At 42.8% G+C, this 24348-nt stretch overlaps 1 protein-coding gene across 9 annotated transcripts in view; it reads left to right on the top strand.

Annotated features, from left to right (window-relative positions):
- Positions 1–24348, top strand: part of LOC139381196 (calcium/calmodulin-dependent protein kinase type II subunit gamma-like) — a 135212-nt gene that overhangs the window by 107828 nt on the left and 3036 nt on the right. For 2 of the 9 annotated variants that reach the window (XM_071124630.1, XM_071124628.1), the window contains 7 exons: positions 5813–5896; positions 7872–7916; positions 8466–8520; positions 10327–10419; positions 16921–16996; positions 19621–19715; positions 22952–23201. In XM_071124630.1, coding sequence (XP_070980731.1) covers positions 5813–5896; positions 7872–7916; positions 8466–8520; positions 10327–10419; positions 16921–16996; positions 19621–19715; positions 22952–23184 — 681 coding nt within the window. In that variant the 3' untranslated portion in view covers positions 23185–23201. The remainder of the gene's footprint in view (positions 1–5812; positions 5897–7871; positions 7917–8465; positions 8521–10326; positions 10420–16920; positions 16997–19620; positions 19716–22951; positions 23202–24348) is intronic. The other 7 variants (XM_071124634.1, XM_071124631.1, XM_071124636.1 and 4 more) reach the window with 5 other exon arrangements.

The raw sequence follows: 24348 nt of genomic DNA, 5'->3' as shown, positions 1-24348 counted from the left end.
GTCGTTTAGGTTAGTATTGTGGAGTAACTACAATGTTGTTGATCCATCCTTGGGTTTTCTCATATCACAGTCATTAAACTCTGTAACTGTTTTAAAGTGGCTTTTGGCCTCATGGTGAAATCCCTGAGCAGTTTCCTCTAAGGCAACTGAGTTAGGAAGGACGCCTGTATCTTTGTAGTGACTGGGTATATTGATACACCATCCAAAGTGTAATTAATAACTTCACCACCCACCAAGGGACATTTAATGTCTTTTTTTTTTACTTATCTACCAATAGGTGCCCTTCTTTTCGAGGCATTGGAAAGCTTCCCTGGTCTTTGTGGTTGAATCTGTGATTGAAATTCACTTGTATGTGTGGGGTACGGAGATAAGGTAGTAATTAAACAACCATGTTAAACACTATTATTGCACACAACTTATTATGTGACTTGTTAAGCACATTTCTACTCCTGAACTTATTTAGGATCGACATAAGAAAGGGATCAAATACTTATTGACTCAAGATGTTTCAGCTTTTCATTTTTAATTCATTTGTACAAAAAAAATGTCTAAAAGCATAATTCCACTTTGACATTACGAGGTATTGTCTGTTGGCCAGTGACACAAAATATCAATTTAACCCATTTTAATTCCAGGCCTTAACCCAACTAAATGTGTAAAAAGTTGAGGGGTGTGAATACTTTCTGAAGGCTTCTTTGCCTTGAAGTAGTTTTAGAGTCTAGTGTTGTTTCTTTACGCAACAGTGGGGTTGTTGGTGAGAGACTTTAATCGATCCATTTCTTCTTCTCTATGCAACTTACTCTTCATTGTCTTACTCAGGAAAACCTCCAGATCCATACATTCTCCATTTGGGAGAAACAACAACCTTCTCATCAAGGGATTTCACTGCATGCACAGACTCGGACGCCGCTAGTATCTTATAAATCATTCCTCAACCAGATTCTGTAGCTATTCGATATTGGCGATCGAGTTGTCTCTTTGGAGTCCATAGACGTTAAGTGTTCATTCTGATCTGACTCCACAAGGTGGCGCAGACTATGTTCTTTGCTTTTCCTCAGGGACTGTGGTTTCTTTACCCCAGCAGGTACCAATCAATATTGAGGTCGAAGTGCTGGATCCTGTCTGTTTCTACTCTCAAAGTCCTTAGTTATTATTACAGTGCATGTGTTGTTATTCCTGTGTATTTAGAAATGTTAATATCCACAAAGACTGCAGACACGAATGCAGCAAGACATCACTCAAGAGGTAGACACAGACTTAAAACCACTTAAAAAAAACACCCAGATAGAGACCACCACACAGGCAGCCGAAATGAAAGAAAAACGCAGTCATTTAGTGTCAAGAATGTTAATGTGCTCGCACGGAAGTGTCAATGTCTTCAGAGTGAGGTTTTCTAGACCTACAAATTCCTTGCGACTTTCAAGAGGCAGTCATTTGATGTATTAAAGGGAAAACACTGCTGCTGAAATGTAAAGCAGTGTGCACTGTGCAGAAGACAGTATTCAACAATTGTCCCCGCAAAAACACCACCCAAACGCACTGGTAGGCACACTGCAGGCCTATATGTCTATGCAGACAACTCACATTTACAGTAGCCTGACATCTCTTACATGACAGGTTATTGAAAAGATTGGAAGCGCTGAATTATCTGTTCAGACCCCAGTCCTACCTGCCAACAGGTTATGGAAAATGTTCTCTTTTAGTACACACTACATTGCCAAAAGTATGTGGACACATGCTTTTTGAACATCTCTTTCCACAATCATGGGCATTAAGAAGGAGTTGGTGCTCCCTTTGTTGCTATAATAGATTCTACTCTTCTGGGAAGGCTTTCCACTAGATGTTGGAACATTGCTGCAGGGATTTGCTTCCATTCAGCCACAAGAGCATTAGTGAGGTCGCGCACTGATGTCGGGTGATTAGACCTGGCTTGCAGACGGTGTTCCAATTCATCCCAAAGGTGTTTGATGGGGTTGAGGTCAGGGCTCTGTGCAGGCCAGTCAAGTTATTCCACACCGATCTTGACAAACCATTTCTATATGGACCTCGCTTTGTGCACAGGGGAATTGTCATGCTGAAACAGGAAAGGGCATTCCCCACAAAGTTGGAAGCACAGAATTATCTAAAGTGTCATTGTTTTTAAGATTTCACTGAAACTAAAGGACCTAGCCCAAACCGTGAAAAACAGCCCCAGACCATTATTCCTCCTCCACCAAACCTTACAGTTGGCACTATGCATTGGGGCACGTAGCATTCTCCTGGCATCCATCAAACCCATATTCGTCCATTGGTCTGGCAGTTGGTGAAGACATCATCACTCCAGAGAACATGTTTCCACAGCTCCAGAGTCCAATGGCAGCGAGCTTTACATGACTCCAGTTGCTTGGCATTGCGCAGGGTGATCTTAGGCTTGTGTGCGGCTGCTCAACCATGGAAACCCATTTCATGAAGCTCCTGACGAACAGTTCTTGTGCTGACGTTGCTTCCAGAGGCAGTTTGGAAATCGGTAGTGAGTTTTGCAAGCAAGGACAGACAATTTTTATGCACTGAGCGCTTCAGCACTCGGCGGTCCCGTTCTGTGACCTTGTGTGGTCTACCACTTCACAGCTGAGCCGTTGTTGCTCCTAGACGCTTCCACTTCACAATAATAGCACTTACAGTTGACCGGGGCAGCTCTAGCAGGGCAGAAATTTGACAAACTGACTTGTTGGAAAGGTGGCATCCTATGTTGGTGCCTTGTTGAAAGTCACTGAGCTCTTCAGTAAGGCCATTCTACTGCCAATCTTTGTCTTTGGAGATTGCATGGCTGTGTGCTCGATATTATACACCTGTCAGCAACGAGTGTGTCTGAAATAGCCAAATCCACTAATTTGAAGGGGTGTCCACATACTTTTCTATATATAGTGAATTGCTCCAGTAGTTACCTCAAGGAGAAAGCTTATACTTCTATGTCAAAGATAATAATACTAAAACACTATAGTAAATACTGCAGAATACAACAGTCTGCAAAAACACTACAGTAATTACTAAACTATACTAGAGCCCTGCAGGAGCATGAATTTTAGACCTGAGCCCTACACATGCCCGCTCTGTTCAGGCCCTACCCTTCCCAGGCCCGATTACTTCTGCCAAATTTAAGGCCCGGTCCTGCCCAAAACCCCAAATAACTTTCTTCCATTAGTAAATCCATTAACTGCTCCTCTCTGTCTGTCACTCGCTCATGCGTGTTGTTCGCTCTGCACACGCTCTGCTCATGGTGGCTCATGGTGGCTCTGAGTCTGCGAGTAATCATAGCAATGGCTCCGCTTGGGATGCTCTGCTCAATGATTAGACATTAGAGAGCAGTTAGCTGTTAGCTACTTTTCGTCCCTCTAAACTCATGGAACATTATTGTTTTCGGAGAAATAATCTCTCCAGTTTTATATTTGACGAGGTTGAAGCACTTCTGACACCATGCTATGAACTTCGTCAGATACAGTTGAAGTCGGAAGTTTACATACACTTAGGTTGGAATCATTAAAACTCGTTTTTCAACCACTCAAACTAATTTCTTGTTATCAAACTATAGTTTTGGCAAGTCGGTTAGGACATCTACTTTGTGCATGACACAAGTAATTTTTACAACAATTGTTTACAGACATATTATTTCACTTATAATTCACTGTATCACAATTCCATTGGGTCAAGAGTTTACATACAGTAAGTTGACTGTGCCTTTAAACCGCTTGGAAAATTCCAGAAACGGATGTCATGGCATTTAGCTGCTTCTGATAGGCTAACTGACATCATTTGAATCAATTGGAGGTGTGCCTGTGGATGTATTTCAAGGCCTACCTTCAAACTCAGTGCCTCTTTGCTTGACATCATGGGAAAATCAAAAGAAATCAAGACCTCAGAAAAATAATTGTAGTTCTCTACAAGTCTGGTTCATGCTTGGAAGCAATTTCCAAACGCCTGAAGGGACCACGTTCATCTACAAACAATAGTATGCAAGTAGAAACACCATGGGACCACACAGCCGTCATACCGCTCAGGAAAGAGATGCATTCTGTCTCCTAGAGATGAACATACTTTGGTGCGAAAAGTGCAAATCAAACCCAGAACAACAGCAAAGGACCTTGTGAAGATACTGGAGGAAACAGGTACAAAAGTATCTATATCCACAGTAAAATGAGTCCTATATCGACATAACCTATAAAAAGAAGAGGCCACTGCTCTAAAACCATCATAAAAAAGCCAGACTATGGTTTGCAACTACACATTGGGACAAAGATCGTACTTTTTGGAGAAATGTCCTCTGGTCTGATGAATCAAAAATAGAACAGTTTGGCCATAATGACCATCGTTATGTTTGGAGGAAATAGGGGGAGGCTTGCAGGCCAAAGAACACCATCCCAACTGTGAAGCATGGGGATGGCAGCATCATGTTGTGGGTGTGCTTTCTTGCAGGAGGGACTGATGCACTTCACAAAATAGGTGACATCATGAGGAGGAAAATTATGTGGATATATTGAAGCAACATCTCAAGACATCAGTCAGGAAGTTAAAGCTTGGTCGCAAATGGGTCTTCCAAATGAACAATGACCCCAAGCATTCTTCCAAAGTTGTGGCAAAATGGCTTAAGGACAACAAAGTCAAGGTATTGGAGTGGCCATCACAAAGCCCTGACCTCAATCCTATAGAAAATTTGTGGGCAGTTCTGAAAAAGCGTGTGCGAGCAAAGAGGCCTAGAAACCTGATTCAGTTACACCAGCTCTGTCAGGAGGAAGGGGCCAAAATTCACTCAACTTATTGTGGGAAGCTTGTGGAAGGCTACCCGAAATGTTTGACCCAAGTTAAATAATTTAAAGGCAATGCTACCAAATACTAATTGAGTGTATGTAAACTTCTGACCCACTGGGAATGTGATGAAAGAAATGAAAGCTGAAATAAATCTTTCTCGCTACTATTATTCTGACATTTCACATTCTTAAAATAAAATTGTGATCCTAACTGACCCAAGACAGGGAATTTTTACTGGGATTACATGTCAGTAATTGTGAAAAACTGAGTTTAAATGTATTTGGCTAAGGTGTATGTAAACTTCCGACTTCAACTGTATGTCTGTACTATGCAGCAGAGCACGAGCAAATGGCTCCGCTTAAAATGATTAGTGATCAATTTAGTTATACCCAGGCCTTGCCCGTACCCTACTGATTGATGAAAAAACAAGCTCTACCCGAGCATAACCCGATGTATAATGTCGAGGCTCGTCGGGCTCAGGTCAGGTAGCAACGCTCTACAGTATACTACATTCCGCAAAACCCTACATTAATTATTACTATTATAAACTGGGTGGTTTGAGCCCTGAATGCTGTTTGGCTGACCGCCGTGGTATATCAGACTGTATACCACTGGTATGACAGAGCATTCATTTTACTGCTATAATTACGTTGGTACCCACTTACAATAGCAATAAGGCACCTCGGGGGTTTGTGGTATATGGCCAATATACCACGGCTAAAGGCTGTATCCAGGCACTCCGCGTTGCATCGTGGATAAGAACAGCCGTTAGCCATGGTATATTGGCCATATACCACACCCCCGTGGGCCTTATTGCTTAAGTATATACTACAGTTTTTTTTTTACTACAGTATTTATACTATAGCTAACTATATATACTACAGTAAATACTGAAGTGAATGCTGGAGTAAAATCCACAAAAACACTACAGTGAATATTATAGTATGTATTTCATAGTATACTATAGTCCTTTTTTTATGTGGGCACTCTGTAGAAGTCATTTTGTGTTGTTGTTTTTTTTTTGTCCCAGCCGCAGACAAACAACAATAAAAACAGTGTAGTGAGCAGTACCGGCAGCACCAAAGACAGCAGCATATCATCTTCAGCACTAATGGTATCTCATCTATACTTGCTTTCTCTCATTGTTGCTTTACTCACCCTGTTCCATTGGATTAGTCCCTAAGTTTCTGTTTAGTTCTTTCTTTTTGCCATCTGTTTGTCTCATCCCCTCTTCATTGGCTCTCCCTGTTCTTTTTCCCTCCCTTTCTTCCACCCTCTCCTCTTCACCTCCATTTTGAGAAAAGTTTGATGTTAACAATGGTTTTGATGATTTTAAACTGAACAACTGGTTTGTGCCTGTGACCCTCTCTCACTAGGCTCCTGTTTTACCCAGACTTACTCTCTTGTCATACACAGTCATGCATGACAATGCTCAAGAAGATATACACAAATAATGGTATTTTGCACATGCCACAATTAAAAATTGTGGGGGGTCTCTATTTGGCGTTTGTATTTCTCCCCCCTTGATAAAGCTGATGATTTGACATACTACACAGTTACAATAGCTGAATTGGCGGTCATATGAAAAACAATTTATGTGATACCAATTTCAAAACAATTCAAAAGCTCATTAAAACCATGGGTGAAACAGGATCCAGCAATGTCAGGATACAGAGATAGCCCAATTGTATGGAAGATGCAGTCCCTCTATGTAAGTGTATCTCCTTGTGAAGACAACAGGCGCCATGTCAAAGAAACACATCTCATCTGAAGTCAAATGTTATCTCCCTTTCCAGTGATCTCAATGGTATAGTCCTGTTGATGGTCCTTGGCCCTGTTAAAAGAATGTATAGCTACAGGGGAAGCGAAGAGCTGTGGTGAAAAGCCTAGAAACATGTATAGTGGTGTCTATCAGGAAGACTACTGAGCTGCAGTGACCTGAGAGAGACATGAAACCTGTATGAGGGTCAGAATCCTAACCTGGGTGTTTGGCAATGCAACAATGCATTGTAGCATTGTGGAATGTCAGACAAGAGAATCCCTTTTCTATCAAAGGCAAATCACAGGACCACCTCCATCAAACTGATGGGTAAGATCAGTGTCTTACTCTTCTCCATTAGGGCTACTGGTAAGCGACTGTATGTGGTTGGACTACTTGGCTGTGGTCAGTGTTAAAGGATGGTTTGTCTCTCTGGGTCAGCTCTCTGTTGATCTGACAGTGGTTCCAAGGCATTGCCGCCTATCCTATATCAGTCTCCTAGCTTTTTCTAATCAGCTACAATACATCAACTTATTAAAGGGCAGAATGTCAGACCCTGTGGTAGCATTTAAACCGTTAGTGCAACATTTTGGCAAATTTAAGACTGTTTCTCCTAACCCAGAAACGGATTAACTCATGGATACCATTTTTATGTTTCTGTGTGGCTTAATTGCCAAAATGTCGCACTATCCCTTTAAGCTAATGGCTAATGTTAGCCGAAGGACTGCATCTTCATTTGTGTAGGTGGTTTTGTTGAGGTGGAGTCCGTAGACCAGTGTCCTGTGGGAGGGTCCATTTTTGTGCTACTGTTTGTTGGTGTGGGTGGGACAGTGACTTGGGGGTGTCTGTGTCGCAGTATTTTAAGCAGCTAGGCGCTTTTGCAATGAGTGTTGCCATGGTTACTGGTTACAACAGCAGGGTCAAGGTTGGGATGAGGGAGGTGGGGGGAGGGGATTGATGGGTGAACTGCTGATCCCATTTCAAAGCGAACCCCATCATCCTCATATCAGGCTCTCTGTGTGTTCTTTGTCCTCTGTTGCTTTACGTCGTAGAGGCCATATCTCCAATGATAAGTGACATTAGTCCATAGCTCCTTCCTCTAGTGGAATGGAGTAGTGTGGCTCTTTGTAGTATCCTCTAATTCTCAAACCCCCATCATGTCTCATTGCCCCCCATGACGATGCCCATCTGCTGCCTTTGTGCTGTGGCTCCTGTGCTTGGCTATGTGTGTGTGTTTACATGCATTGGGCGTGTGGACTGTGTGTATCCCACACGCTCTGGGCCTTCCCTGGTGGTCCCCGCATGTTAAACTTTCTCCTGCTTCCCCTAGGAACCACAGACCACTGTTGTGCACAACCCAGCTGACGGCACCAAGGTAAGCCGCTACTGTACCTCTTTAATCCAAAAGAGTCGCTGTCTAACGCAGTTAATGCTAATGCTAAAATACCTTAGAGTGGTTAGAACTCTACTAAGGTACCTTAGAGCGATGCTAACACCATGTAGACTTAAACACTCCACATCTACTGACAGTCACGCTCTTAGTCTCACTAACCCTCAAAACACTCACAAGCCACACCTGCTGCGCGAGTCCCTCACTCGCCCAAACCACACTGGCTCAGCCACCAGAAAGCCACATACACAGTACACGCAGTCTTTAACACACACCGTTTGTACCCCGCGTCATCAAAACGCTGTGTTTGGTGTGGATCCTCGTGCGCTTGCTCTCCTGTCTGCCTGGCTGGTTTGTGCAGGGTTTGTGTTCCTCTGAGGGAGCGTCCGTCTGTCCGTACACCTGGGGAAGGCCTCACCCAAGTCAGCTCTCACCACACAGACTAACACTGTTTCCTGCTGCTTTATCTCTCTCTCTCATTTACTCCTTCTCTCTGTCCTCCATGTTTCTGTCGATCACTCTTCTCCGCTACAGGGCTCCACAGAGAGCTGTAACACCACAGAAGAGGAGGATGTGAAAAGTAGAAAAGGTACACGTCAAACTTTCACTTACTCTACTTACTCTGTTCTCTCACTTCTTGTATCTATATAACTGTCTGCGCAGGTGTTTGTCAGAAAGACCGAGCTAGAATGCAAGATAGGACAGGTTATTAAGTACACCATCTAGTACCGGGTCGGACCCCCCTTTGCCTCCATGACGGCCTGAATTCTCAGGGGAATGGAAACCTGGCTCAATTGGTATCAAGGGACCTAACTTGTGCTAGAGAAATATTCCCCACACCATTAACCATCGCCACGATTCTTGCCATTCTCCTTCGACCTCTCGTTAACAAGCTGTTTTCGGGCCACAGGACTGCCGCTGACTGGATGTTTTTTGTTTGTCGCACCATTCTCGGTAAACCCTAGACACTGTCGTGCGTAAAAAAAGCGTCCCGGTTCCAGTATCGGCAATCATACCACGCTCAAAGTCGCTTAGATCACCCGTTTTGCCCATTCTAACGTTCAATCGAACAGCAACTGAATGCCAAGATGCCTGTCTGCCAGCTTTATATGACAAGCAACAGCCACGTGACTCACTGTCTGTAGGAGCGAACCATTTCCGTAAACGGGGTGGTGTACCTTAAAAAAAACTGCCCACTGAGTGTAGATTATACATATGTTTTAAAAAGCCATGGTTATATGAGAAATGGGGTTACAAAATCATTGTGCTCCCTTGTTGTCGATCCTTCTCCTTCATTTCTTTAGAAAGAGAATAGGTCACGAACAAGTCCAGAGAAGCATATGATGGCCTGAGTTAACTGTTGGGCGGGTGTCTGGGCCTGTGAACATCTGGGATATGTAGACTGTAGCTGAGTATATATGTCTGGAGAGGGAATGATGAAGCACTGACATAACGGAGAACAGCTTTTGCTCTGGTCTTTATCGGCATCTACAGCTGCTGCGGAGAAGTCAAAGAAGTAGTTTAGTAGGCTTGTATTCCGACGGAGTGAAAAGAAAATGTCTTGCTGAGAATGAAAAACTTGCACAGTAGTCTGTGCTTTGTGGTCTGAGAGACAGAGCTGAATACTGAACGGTCACATGAAGGCCTTATATGTCTTGGTTTTTCCCTCAAATCCCTAGCCTTTAGATAGTCTCCCCATTCTTGGTCTCACAGCTCTCCTGGGCTTAAAGAGTTGGCACTCCACCACTTAAACCTGTGTGTGTGTGTGTGTGTTTTCTCGTCAAAACTGCGTTGTTTAAAGTAGGGGGGGAGGCAAGCGGAGCGCATGGCTTCAGCGACATGGCTTCATCTGGGAAACAAGCCTGTCCACTCAGTGCAGCTCGGCCGGGGCCTCACAGCACAGCTCACACAGGGAAAACCTGGCTTTTACCATGGCACTCTCGTGTCATGTTGTCAGGGAAACATTGCAACACTCTCTAAGACCGGCAGGCTCTCTGGCACTGACAAAGAGAGGTTTGACTGGAACGTGGATACTGGCCAAGTGGCTCTACAGTACACACTCTCCTCTGTCAATTAGAGGACATCGGCAAAATAGGGACAAAACTAGATATTGAAAATGTAACCATGTGTATTGTATTTTGATTGTGAGGTGTATAGTGTGGTCTCACGCCCCTGTTTCTCTGGCTAGTTGTGGTGGGCTGGGTTTATATTGTGTCTCACCCCACTGTGTGTGTCTCTGTGTACGGTGGTGGTGGGATATTTAATGTGTGGTGTGTTTTGTTAGTGTATGGTCGGGTTGGGGGTGTAGTGTTTTGCCTTGGCAAGATAGTAGTGTGTACAGAACTGTGTCTGATCCTCCTCTCTCTCTGGCGTGTGTGTGTTGCGGTGGGGGCAGTGTCTGCGTGCGGGTCTAGCGCGGACAGCGCAATGGTCAGCCAGTGCAGTGCCAGTGAGGAACAGAGCCAGCCCCCTCACTGCCCACCCACCTGTAAGTCAGCAGCAGTATCACCCCTCACCTCTCAACTCTGACCTTGGTGTCCTTTCCCCCCTTTGAACTCATTTATATTGTCCCCCTAAGACTGTCCCCATAATATTGTCGCCCTAAGGCTGTCTGTCCCCATAATACTGTACCACTTAAGATTCCCCATAATGCTGTGCAATTTTAAATTGCCCCCATAATAGTGTACCTCCAAGACTCTTCCTGTATTACTATTCTGTATTACTGTTAGGGGGGCTGGATTCAATCCGTAGCGCTGAAGTTCCACATTGTAGCGCAATTGACATTTAAAGGTGTTGGATTCTAGCTTGAAATATACTTATTCATTTTACCATACCAGGACTTATTGATTACTTTACATGTAATGAATGTATATGTTGAGGTCAGTGGAGGGTGGATAAGAACTAGGTCTATGGAAAGTTACTGAGTGGGGAAGGGGGAGTGCAGAAAGTTTACATTCTGTCAAAACATGTTTTTGTTCAATCTCATGGCTCCTAAAGAGGGAGGCAAAGGGCGACAGTCTGGTTTCAGTCACTGATAAGGTAGGACAGTCGTGGATTAGGGAGGAGCGAGGAATTCGGGCCCGAGGTCAGGTCTGACGACGTGAGAAGGAACTATCCTATCCGACGCACATATATTTCCACGCCCACGAATGTTCTAGCAGGAGGCGGGGCCATGACTACACCAGTGAGAGGAACCAATTAAGTTCCTGACTAGCAACAGATGTATTGGCTATCTAGATGTGCAAGGACTCCTCCTAGTCGGAGGGTATAAATATATGTGCTTGTGTAAACATGTCTTTGTCTTTGCAGCTGCAATGTTCCCGCAACAGCCGAGACTCTATTCACGGTAAACGCTGCATATGTCGGCTCAATCGGAAATTACCTTTAAATTTCAAGCGTGCTGGAGAGATACAGATTTAACCCTGTCTCGAATGGGACTATATTGTACAACGTCCCCCTCACTATCTTCAATGGAGTTATATCAGCTGAAGAATCTTCTGTTTGTGCATATTCCTTTCACTTGTCCACCCACTCAAAAAGGAACTAATTATCACAGTCACTTATCATTTTGATCAAAGTATTCCAGACAAATGCATACTAAGGGGCGGCAGGTAGCCTAGTGGTTAGAGCGTTGGGCCAGTAACGAAAAGGTTGCAAGACCAAATCCCTGAGCTGACAAGGTAAAAATATGTTGTTCTGCCCCTGAACAAGGCAGTTAACCCACTGTTCCTAGGCTGTTGTTGTAAATAAGAATTTGAGCATTTGTTCTTAACTGACTTGCTTAGTTAAATAAAGGTTAAAAAAAAAAGACAATATACATTTGGTACAGTCATTAGCCAATGGCCGTGTCTGAAATCTGGCTTGCCTACTATTTACTTAAACTGCATACTGTATACTAATCATATTACATGCTATTTAGGATGTACTGTTTAGTAAAAATTAATGTAGTAAGCAACAAATATCAGCATGTTAGGCTCATCCAACTGAGAATGCGTCATCTAATTCCATTTGTACGTTTTGGTACAGCGCATCCCGTCAGCTGTTATCAATCACGCCGGTCTTGAAAGATGATTCTCTTCCTCAATTGTGTGCAGCGAACTAAATGAAAAGCCGAAGTGAGTATGACATTCTGTCATTTAAAGATGTCCTCCAGTGATTTTTGAACTTTTCCAGTTGCAAAGCGATATCCCAAATAGAAAAATAGGAAATGTTTTGAGCTAAATAGTGTTTTTTTGAAACAACCGCAAACTTCAAGGAGTAGGAGATTCAAGGAGTTGGTCTGATGGGAAGTTGTGATGTCATCACTCTCCCTCCTTGTCTGAGGAACAATTGGAGGAACATTAGAGAACAAAAGAGGAAAGGCTCACCCCACCACTTGTGATATGTCATGACTCACCTCGACCACTTATTGAGATGTTCCTTTTGTTAAGTAAATCAGGTGTTAAATTATGGTGAAAGGAGTCTAGAGTGCCACTTTAAAACATACAAAATGTTCACATACTTTAAAACGTAATTCTTTTGCATAATCAAAAAGATTAATATTTGGAACACAAGTACAGGTATTTAGACATGGCCAGTGACTTAGGGATCCACAAAATGTAGGCGTATTTGACCATTCAAAGTGTCCAGATTGCTGCTCAGTGACAGGTGTTAGTGAGTGTCGGTGAATCCCTTGCCCCTTCCAACTCGCTTGGAGGGCCCTCCATTGTTATGTGTTGCTGATGAAACTTCCGAGGGTGACTTCCAGAGAATTGTGAGGAGATCAATAAACCCATCAATTTTGGGACACACTCCTGACTTGAATGATGCAATTCATATTCCACTTTTAAATAAACACCAGTGACTAGATCAATACAAAGTGGTCAAATGAAGCAGATGCTAAGCTACAGGACTGTTTTGCTAGCACAGACAGGAATATGTTCCGGGATTCCTCCAATGGCATTGAAGAGTGCACCACATTTGCCATTAGCTTCATCAATAAGTGCCTACAGTGACCGTACGTACATAACCCAACCAGAAGCCATGGATTACAGGCAGCATCCGCACTGAGCTACAGGCTAGAGCTGCCGCTTTCAAGGAGCGGGACTCTAACCCGGAAGCTTATAAGAAATCCCACTATGCCCTCCGACGAACCATCAAACAGGCAAAGTGTCAATACAGGACTAAGATCGAGTCGTACTACACCGGCTCTGATGCTCGTTGGATGTGGCAGGGCCTGCAAACCATTATAGACTACAAAGGGATGCACAGCCGAGAGCTGCCCAGTGACACGAGCCTACCGGACGAGCTAAACTACTTCTATGCTCACTTCGAGGCCAATAACACTGAAACATGCATGAGAGCACCAGCTGTACCAGAAGACTGTGTGATCACGCTCTCTGCAGCCAATGTAAGACCTTTAGACAGGTCAACATTCACAAGGCCACAGAGCCAGATGGATTACCAGGACGTGTACTGCGAGCATGCACTGACCAATTAGCAAGTGTCTCATTTTCAACCTCTCCCTATCCAAGTTTGTAATACCAACATTTTTTAAGCAGACCACCATAGTGCCTGTGCCCAAGAACACTAAGGTAACCTGCCTAAATGACTACCGACCCAGTAGCACTCACGTCTGTAGCCATGAAGTGCTTTGAAAGGCTGGTCATGGCTCACATCAACCTCATCATCCCAGAAACTCTAGACCCACTCCAATTTGCACACCGCCCCAACAGATCCACAGATGGCGCAGTCTCTATTGCACTCTACACTGCCCTTTCCCACCTGGACAAAATGCTATTGAGAATGCTATTCATTGTCTATAGCTCAGCGTTCAACATCATAGTGCCCTCAAAGCTCATCAATAAGCTTAAGACCCTGGGACTAAACACCTCACTCTGCAACTGGATCCTAGACTTCCTGACGGGCCGACACCCCCAGGTGGTAGGTAACAACACATCCTCCATGCTGATCCTCAACACAGGGGCCCCTCGGGGGTGTGTGCTCAGCCCCCTGCTGTACTCCCTGTTCACTCATGACTGCACGGCCAGGCAAGACTCCAACACCATCATTAAATTGGCTGATGACAGTCTATAGGGAGGAGGTCGGAGACCTGGCCATGTGATGCCAGGACAACATGATCAAGACAAAGGAGATGATTGTGGACTACAGGAAAAGAGGACCGAGCACGCCCCCATTCTCATCGATGGGGCTGCAGTGGAGCATTTCCTTGGTATCCACATTACCAACAAACTAGCATAATCCAAGCACACCATGACAGTCGTGAAGCAGGCACGACAAAACCTATTCCCCCTCAGGAGACTGAAAATATTTGGCATGGGTCCTCAGATCCTCAAAAGGTTCTACAGCTGCGCCAGAGAGCAGCTGGTTGCATCACTGCCTCGTATGGAAACTGCTCAGCCTCCGACTGCAAGGCACTACAGAGGGTAGTGAGAACGGCCCAGTACATCACTGGGGCCAAGCTTGCTGCCATCCAGGACCGCTATACCAGGCGGTGTCAGGGGAAGGCCCTAAAAATGGTCAAAGACTACAGCCACCCTAGTCATAGATTGTTTTCTCTGCTACCACATGGCAAGCGGTACCGGAGTGCCAAGTCTAGGTCAAAGAGGATTCTAAACAGCTTCTACCCCAAGCCATAAGACTCCTGAACATCTAGTCAAATGGCTACCCAGACTATTTGCATTGCCCTCTCCCTCCCCCCACACCACTGCCACTATCTGTTGAAATCTATGCATAGTCAATTTAATTAACTCTACCTACATGTACGTACTACCTCAACTAACCGGTGCCCCCGCACATTGACTCTGTACCGGGACCCTGCTGTATATATTGTTATTTTTAACTGCTGCTCTTTAATATTTGGACTTCTGCCAACTTGCTTTCACCTATCCGATCTTGTCAAATCGGTGCTGAATCTGACGAATTAGATGAGCTGAAGAGAGAAAGCCATTGTAGACGTTTGAGATTCACCCCCAGAATCTGGTCTGCTCCAGTCCCCTGCTCACTAAATAGCAACCCCCTGTCCCGGAGGTGTCTCTGTCTGTCTGTACTCTCTTACTTCCCCATTCAGGCGGCCTGTAACTGGGTTTAGTGCTTAACTGCTACCCCCTGCTGGCTGTAAGGCCTCAGTGTCTTCTCCATCTCCTGCTGTGGTGCTGTGTTCACTGTTGCCCCCTCTGTCCGTCTGTGTGACGCTATGTCCATTGGTATATCTAAGTTGTTATTAGTGTGTGTATGTTCTTCTAAGTTTGGCTTCTATGTAGCATGCCCTTTATATAACTCTGTTGCTTGTGGGCATTGTGCGCCTTTCAGAGCATTGTGAAGTTATAGTGTGAAGATATACACACTATGTAACAACTGCCGTTTGAGTGGCAAAGTGTTCCAGTTTGGGAAAACGGGTCTTGTGGTCCTATCAGTTGTGTTTGACGTTTTCTTTGGTTTCTGATTTGTTCGCTTACATGGTTGCCATTTTGTTGCTGTTGTCCTGTTGTCTTCCAGCCGCCCCACTGCATGACGATGCCAAGCACACTTTTTGCTAATTAGAACTGTTCAGGTCATAGCTCCTGTCTTAACTAAGAGCAAGCTCTGCCTGCACCACCCTCCATGGCCCCAGGGGGCAGCAACACGCAGCTGAGTAAGTTAGACAGCCCTGAGGCAGCTACACTATGCAGAAGAGTTGGTGACACGCACTGGCTTTCATTGCTAACCCTGCCTCACAGTTAGTCAGCTGACTCAGCTATATTTATGTGAGAGTAGCAAATCGGCTACGGTACAATACCAATAAAGCCATGCATGAGCTGCTTTTTGCCAGTTCATCATTCCTGTGGGAATATGAACTGAACAAACAGAGGTGTGCTCGCAGTTTGTATATATAAGCCGTGTTGTGTGTTGATGTGTGCCGCGTGGGGTTTCTCGACCTCACTGGCAGGTTGTCTGGCGTAGTGGGCTGTCTGTGTGTCTGCCACTTCTCATGTGTGTCACGCTCCCAGATGACATTTCAGTCAGCCCAGCTGGGTTGTGTGTCACTTGTCTGTGTGGTTGAGGATACGCACTGCAAATCAATTGTATTTATATAGCCCTTCGTACATCAGCTGATATCTCAAAGTGCTGTACAGAAACCCAGCCTAAAACCCCAAACAGCAAGCAATGCAGGTGTAGAAGCACGGTGGCTAGGAAAAACTCCCTAGAAAGGCCAAAACCTAGGAAGAAACCTAGAGAGGAACCAGGCTATGTGGGGTGGCCAGTCCTCTTCTGGCTGCGCCGGGTGGAGATTATAACAGAACATGCCCAAGATGTTCAAATGTTCATAAAGGACCAGCATGGTCAAATAATAGGTCTGAGACAGGTAGCACGTTAAGTGAACAGGTCAGGATTCCATAGCCGCAGGCAGAACAGTTGAAACTGGAGCAGCAGCACGGCCAGGTGGATTGGGGACATCAAGGAGTCATCATGCCAGGTAGTCCTGAGGCATGTTCCTCCGGCTCAGGTCCTCGAGAGAAAGAAAGAGAGAAAGAGAGAATTAGAGAGAGCGTACTTAAATTCACACAGGACACCGGATAAGACAGGAGAAGTACTCCAGATATAACAACTCCAGATCCCACTTGAGGTTTAGGGAACTGAAACTGTTCAACAACTCAAACATTGCCAGGCGGACTATTGGAAGGGAAAGAGAGCTGGACTGCAGCTAAATTGGGGCCTGTTAAGGTAGTTTTCATGGGATTAGTGGTCCCCTAAAGTCACCAGTAGTGCTGCTGTAAACTGTGTTCTTGTACAACCAAATAACAATAGGCATCAATGACATGCAATGTCTCTGCACTCAGTACCATACAGGAAAGGGCTAGTGCACTAAAGGAAGCATGGCGAGGGAGGGGGTCTGCATGCTGGCCTTTAAGTATTTGTGACCGGAGCACTCCGAGGGTTTCTAATCGCATCTGGCCATCTCTTTCTCTCCTGCCATTCTTCTTTCTCGCTGTCGTTCTCTGGATTTCAGCTCGCAAACAAGAGATCATCAAGATTACCGAGCAGCTGATTGAGGCCATCAACAATGGAGACTTTGAGGCTTACACGTGAGTTTATAGATTGTGTGCATACATTTAATTAGCTCCTAGTTTTGACAGATGAATTACCCCTAGCCCTGCTGATTTCCCTCTAAATTACTAGAGTAGTATGTGGAATGTGAGAGGGTGGGAGGTGCTGATGATACGGTGCCTTCAGAATGTATTCACATCCCTTGACTTATTCCACATGTTGTTGTGTTACAGCCTGAATTCAGAATCTATTTAATATATTGTTTCTCTCTCACCCATCTACACACATTTCCCCCATGATGACAGTGAAAAAATTGTTTTAGAAACATTAGCAAATGTATTGAAAATGAAATACATTTACGTAAGTATTCACACCCCTGAGTCAATCAATATGTTAGAATCACCTTTGGCAGTGAGTCTTTCTGGGTAAGAGCTTTGCACACCTGGATTGTACAAAATTTGCACATGATTCTTTTTAAAAATCTTCAAGCTCTGTCAAGTTGGTGGTTGATCATTGCTAGACAGCCATTTTCAAGTCTTGCCTTATATTTTCAAGCCGGTTTAAGTCAAAACTGTAACTCGGCCATTCAGGAACAGTCAAAGTTGTCTTGGTAAGCAACTCCAGTATATATTTGGCCTAGTGTTTTAGGTTATTGTCCTGCTGAAAGGTGAATTTGTCTCCCAGTGTCTGCTGGAAAGAAGACTGATCCAGGTTTTCCTCTAGGATTTTGTCTGTGCATAGATCTATTCCATTTATTTTTGATCCCAAAAAACTCCCCAGTCCTTGCCCATGTCAAGCATACTCATAACATGATGCAGCCACCACCATTATTGAAAATATGAAGAGTGGTCCTCATTAATGTGTTGTGTTGAATTTTACCCAAACATAACACTTTTTATTCAGGACATTAAGTTAATTTCTTTGCCACATTTTTTGCAGTTTTACTTTAGTGCATTATTGCAAACAGGATGTATGTTTTGGAATATGTTTTATTCTGTACAGGCTTCCCTCTTTTCACTCTTTCAGTTAGGTTATTATTGTGGAGTAAGTACAATATTTTTTATCAATCCTCAATTTCTCCTATCACAGCCATTAAACACTGTAACTGTTTTAGTCGCCATTGGCATCATGATAAAATCCCTGAGTGGTTTCCTTCCTCTCCGGCAACTGAGTTAGGAAGGATGCCTGTATTTTTGTAGTGACTGGGTGTATTGATACACCATCCAACATGTACATAATAATCTTCACCATGCTTATATTTAATGTCTGCTTTATTTAGAATTGTTAACCCATCTACCAATAGGTGCCCTTTGCGAGGCATTGGAAAACCTCCCTGTTCTTTGCGGTTTAATCAGTGTTTGAAATTCACTGCTCGACTGAGGGACCTTACAGATAATTTTATGTGTGGGGTACAGGGATGAAGTAGTCATTCAAAAATCACTATTATTGCACACAGAGTGAGTCCATACAACGTATAATGTGATTTTTAAAGCACATTTTTTTACTCTGGAACTTATTTCCACTTGCCTTAACAAAGGAGTTGAGTACTTATTGACTCAAGCTTTTTATTTTTTATTAATTTGTAAACATTTCTAAAAACATAATTCCACATTGGCATTATGGGGTATTGTGTGTAGGCCAGTGACACAAAATCTGTAACATATCAAAATGTAACAACAACATGTGGAAAAGTCCAGGTGTGTCAATACTTTGTAAAGGCACTGTATGAATGAACGGAAATGTTGTTTTCGTGTCAAATCGCCAGTTGGCAACCCATCCCTTATGGGATTAATTGACATTACAATAATTCACTATGGTAATTAAATAATCATTCTTCTACCGGTGTTCTCTGCATTGAGCATCACATAGAGTGAAAAAAATACAATACATAATAGTCAATAAGGTTATCCAAACAATAATTACATCCCTAGAGCATTACAATAATATAGATACATGTATACATACACACTGCATATATACAGTTGAAGTCAGAAGTTTACATACACTTAGGTTGGAGTCATTAAAACTAGTTTTTCAAACACTCCACAAATGTCTTGTTAATAAACTGTAGTTGTGCATGACACAAGTCATTTTCCCAACAATTGTTTACAGACATATTATTTCACTTATAATTCACTGTATCACAATACCAGTGGGTCAGAAGTTTACATACACTAAGTTGACCGTGCCTTCTGGAAAATTCCAGAAAATGATGTCATGTCTTTAGAAGCTTCTGATAGGCTAATTGACATAATTTGAGTCAATCGTAGTTTGACTTATTTTCCACCATAATTTGCAAATAAATTCATTAAACATCCTACAATGTGATTTTCTGGATTTTTCTTTCTCATTTTGTCTGTCATAGTTGAAGTGTACCTATGATGAAAATGACAAGCCTCTCTCATCTCTCTCAGAACTTGCACAATTGGTGACTGACTAAATCCTTTTTTGCCCCACTGTACATACATACTATATATAAACAGACAAATAAATACAGAAAAAAAGAAAGAAACAGAAGTCACTGAACCCAGTCTGACACAAAGTGAAGATTCATATGGTAGACAAGCCTCTAATCTATATACACACACCATTAACCAGATAGAATTAAATAGTACACATATTTATCTTCTATGTTTAACTGTATGTCTGATTTCCCTTCCAGGAGAATCTGTGACCCCGGGCTCACCTCGTTTGAACCCGAGGCTTTGGGAAACCTGGTGGAGGGCATGGACTTCCACAAATTCTACTTTGAGAACTGTAAGCATCTCTTATCAACAGGGAACTAAACATTGTAGTGTCATTCCACGAATAGTGCCTTTTGGGTAGTGTCCTTTGGTAATAAAAAAAAAAGGTTTCATTTTAACATTCTGTCATAAAGAGCACATGTTCAACTTCATAACAAACATCTCTTACTATAAAAGTGAACATTAAATGAATAGCCCACTGGGCAAAAACGTGTTGAATCAAAGTTGCTTCAACCTAAATTGGCAACATATTGTGAAGTGGAATCTATGTGTAAAATACAGTGGATTTGCAAAAAGTCATCAACTGTTGTTTTGAGGGTGAAATTTCAACCACAGATGTATGTCATCATGGTAACCAATTTTCAACATAGACACACCTTGTATAAAATATGTTGTATTTGTACCTTTTGAAACAACTTCTTCAACCTTATCTCCACTATCAAAAAATAAAACAGTAGGCTGGGCAGCACCTCCTACTGGAGAATTGAAATATCTACAGCAAGGGTATCAAACTCATTCCATTGAGGGCTTCATGTCTGTTTTTGGTTTCAATTAAGACCTAGACAACCAGGTGAGGGGAGTTATTTACTGATTAGTGACCTTAATTCATCAATCAAGTACAAGGGAGGAGTGAAAACCCACAGACACTCGGCCCTCCGTGGAATGAGTTTGAGACATGTGATCTACAGCTATCTCTTTGGTCTCCTATCCAGCGTTTTAACCAAGCCCAGCCCTGCTTAGCTTTGGCTATTACCAATGTGCTATCGTGAGAACGACTGTTGAGAGGTCTCCACTTAAAAAAAAAAATAGATTCACGGTTACTATCGAAGTCATTCCAAAGGGTAGGTTTAACAGAGCAACTAGTTCATAATATGTTGGATTCACGTCGCTATTTCAACCAAAAATCGAAGTTAAAGGATAGGACTAAATCAAATCAAACTTTATTTAAAGTGAGTTTAAAGTTTGATCTGATTTGATTTGGTTGAGATGGAGACGTGAATCCAACATACACTATCAATTATTAATTTGTAGATAAACTGAAATTAAAGCCAGACTCAGTCCGTGGCACAGATCGCACTATCCAGGGAGAAGATAATCTCCTTCAAATGTGGATATTTTGTTACTAGAGACCAGCTAGCTAGAACATAACTAACACAACAAAACTAAAACATAACCTAAGATTAAAAGCAAAGAGAGAGCAGATTTACAGATTGGTGGTTAGGGCCCATCCGATGGTAAAACTTAAACAATTGTTCAGCTTGAGCTAGCTACCGAGCTAGCATACGAACTTGGTAGCACAAGTAGATCCTCCATATAACGTTGAGAAATAGTGCATTGTGGGGAGTTTAGAAGTTATCCGGAAATAAGTTTATAAATATATAATAACCCAAAAACATAACTATGTTTGTACTTATAGGTAACCAGATCATGACTAAGTCTTTGACCACACTGTGTTGTTACATTGGTGAGGAAAAACTCATGCTTCCTACCCTTTAAAATGAGTAACACATCCAGGGCCACATTTTGAGATTACTGTCTCTATCAAATCAAATAAAATGTATTTATATAGCCCTTCCTACATCAGCTGATATCTCAAAGTGCTGTACAGAAACCCAGCCTAAAACCCCAAACAGCAAGCAATGCAGGTGTAGAAGCACGGTGGCTAGGAAAAACTCCCTAGAAAGGCCAAAACCTAGGAAGAAACCTAGAGAGGAACCAGGCTATGAGGGGTGGCCAATCCTCTTCTGGCTGTGCCGGGTGGAGATTATAACAGAACATGGCCAAGATGTTCAAATGTTCATAAATGACCAGCATGGTCAAATAATAATAATCAGCGTATTCCACATAATGTATACTCCAAAGGAGAAGACATTTGTCTTCTTATGTAACAATAGAAAGCGTGCATGTTCAAGATAGCATGCAAAGGCTGCAGGTCTGTGGAGATCTTCACAATTGCTTTAATAATCTGTGCAGAATCTAGAATGACATTGATCACTTGCGCCACTATTTTGAATGTAATCTCAACTGCAATCCAGGTAATTTGATTGTGCTATTAGATGAAGCACAATGATAACACATTAAGTTGTTGTATAAATAAACTAAATATCTGACATTGTATTCCTATTTGAACTTTGTTGTGCTTTTAGATGGTTGAAAGTATAGTGATAAAACACTGAGAATTCAACCAGATTTTGGCTGTATTGTTGAGTGGGTGAATATAGGTTGTTATCTCATTGATCAACTCCTCAACCAAATATTACCCAATTGTCCACTTTGACATTTTGTGTGTCGCCTGCCCAGTGGGAGGGTTGACTAACAGGTTTGAATATTTCATCTTAAATCAGGCTCTCCTTGTGACAGGGGAAAGGAAGCTTGTTGTGTGCAACAGGGAGGGACAATTGAATGCAAGTTTAACAAAAGATTTGAACTTGTTAAAATATTTCTAGTCTATCTCTCCATGGGTAACAGGGTTGACGTGGTATGCTCGAAATGCTCAGTTTTCCACAACAAAACACCAGAAAAAAACATCTTGCCTGCTTTTACACTACAATATTTTAAAAAATCATTTCACCATATTAAAACTAGAGTTCAGTTCATGTTACAGGGTTGACCTGTCAATTAATCACTAATGAATAACTAGGGATTTACAATATTTGTGCAAACTTGGGGTTAAGATCATCTTAGAAGTTGGACCTTTATTTTTTACCTTTATTTAACTAGGCAAGTCAGTTAAGAACAAATTCTTATTTTCTATGACGGCCTAGGAACAGTGGGTTAACTGCCTTGTTCAGGGGCAGGACCACAGATTTTTACCTTGTCAGCTCGGGGATTCGATCTTGCAACCTTTCGGTTACTAGTCCAACGTTCTAATCACTAGGCTCCCTGCCGCCCCAAGATGATGTGAGACATGCCCCCAAAAAATGTAACGAATACACACTGCTATTGGAATTTTTAACATGGTTTAGTGTAGTTAGAGCATAGATGAATGTATCCAACTGTAAAATGTGTTTCATCAAAATGTAAGCACAATGTCTGAAAGACACAAGGTACTATTCATGGCGCGACCCTATTATGTTAATTGTTGTATATTTTGAAGAAAAAAACATATACCAGGTAAGTCACTGAGCACCCTATTTTACACTAAAGGCCTGGTAACCACCTTTCTCTATTGTAATCTAATCAAGGAAGAAGTACATGAAGCCAACACATGTAAGTAGATGACTGAGTGTGTCATTGTCTCCTATGTAGTGTTGAGTAAGAACAGTAAGCCGGTCCACACCACCATCCTGAATCCCCATGTGCACCTGATCGGGGAAGACGCGGCCTGCATCGCCTACATCCGCCTGACCCAGTACATCGACAGCCAGGGACGACCGCGCTCCTGCCAGTCAGAGGAGACCCGCGTGTGGCACCGCCGCGACGCCAAGTGGCTCAATGTGCATTTTCACTGTTCAGGAGCGCCTGCCGCACCTCTCCAGTGACCCTTTACCAGACACAGGTACAGACTGCAGAGAGCTTATTCTAGGTTCTGTCTACATGTGTGCCCTCCCTCACACTCACATACATGTACTGAAGTGCTGATACATACTGTATCTTTTTGTTTATGTAAAAAAAACTCCTCAAGCCAAACCTTCATACCATAACGGTACACAGCCTACATCTTGTCACCATATTAAGGTTATAGTCAACAAACAAGAACTAATGCAAACTCACCCCATTCCGTACAAATGTGCGCAACCGCAACATTCAAACGAGGCTACAAAGAAAACTAATGGGACTGTAGCGACTGTGTTGACGTCAACATCGGGGGTGTGAACTAGGTTTCTATTCAAGTGTTGATCGACATGGTAATGGCCCTATAGTATAGGAGAAAAGTTGAAAAAACTGACCCTCCGTTACATCTTGACGTGTCATGTCGTAACGTCCAGCACGCATAAAGCTACTATTTTGTCTTACCATCTCTCTCCACCAGGTGTAGCACTTCTATCATCCCTTAAAAACAAGAAATGGACAGTGACGGGGGTAAGGGGGGATACCTAGTCATTTTTTCGTCATCATTGCATGCGATCATCATTCTCAAAGCCGCTGTTTACTTCTAAGATCCCTTTAGCACTGCCCTAAAAACCCGATTCAAATTCGACACAAACCTTCAAATAGGTATGTAATTACACATTATATAAACTCTTTATAGTGTTTTATTTACATTTTAGAGGCGATAAGGTGATACGTGGGATAGATTGAGTGAAAAGAAGCAATTTACCCACACAACATCTCTCCTTCTCACTACCACGCATTAGTTTGGCTTCCCCACCCGCCATTTTTAAAAAGACCCGACGGGGCTCATTGCCTGCTTGAATTATGCAGAAACGGGCAGTGTTTAGGTCATGTAATTGATTCTGTTGGAAAGGGGAGAAATTGTGCTTTACAATGATATTGACATTACAGTTGATCTGGAAGTATTACGTTTGTGGGGCGCTAAAATATGGGCAAATATACGGACCAAGGCGATGTACGAGTTTACGTTAATGCGTTAGTAAACCCACAATCAAATACATGTGTACAATCACACAGTTAGCAGTTACACAGACGGGTCCCAGTGGCAATAAATTAATAAAACCGAAAGCTTACCTTGACTTGGAAGAATT

Source organism: Oncorhynchus clarkii, chromosome 23, assembly GCF_045791955.1.
Source record: "Oncorhynchus clarkii lewisi isolate Uvic-CL-2024 chromosome 23, UVic_Ocla_1.0, whole genome shotgun sequence".
NCBI lineage: Eukaryota > Metazoa > Chordata > Actinopteri > Salmoniformes > Salmonidae > Oncorhynchus > Oncorhynchus clarkii.
Note: the sequence above shows the minus strand (reverse complement) of the source record. Positions and strands in the feature narration are given on the sequence as shown.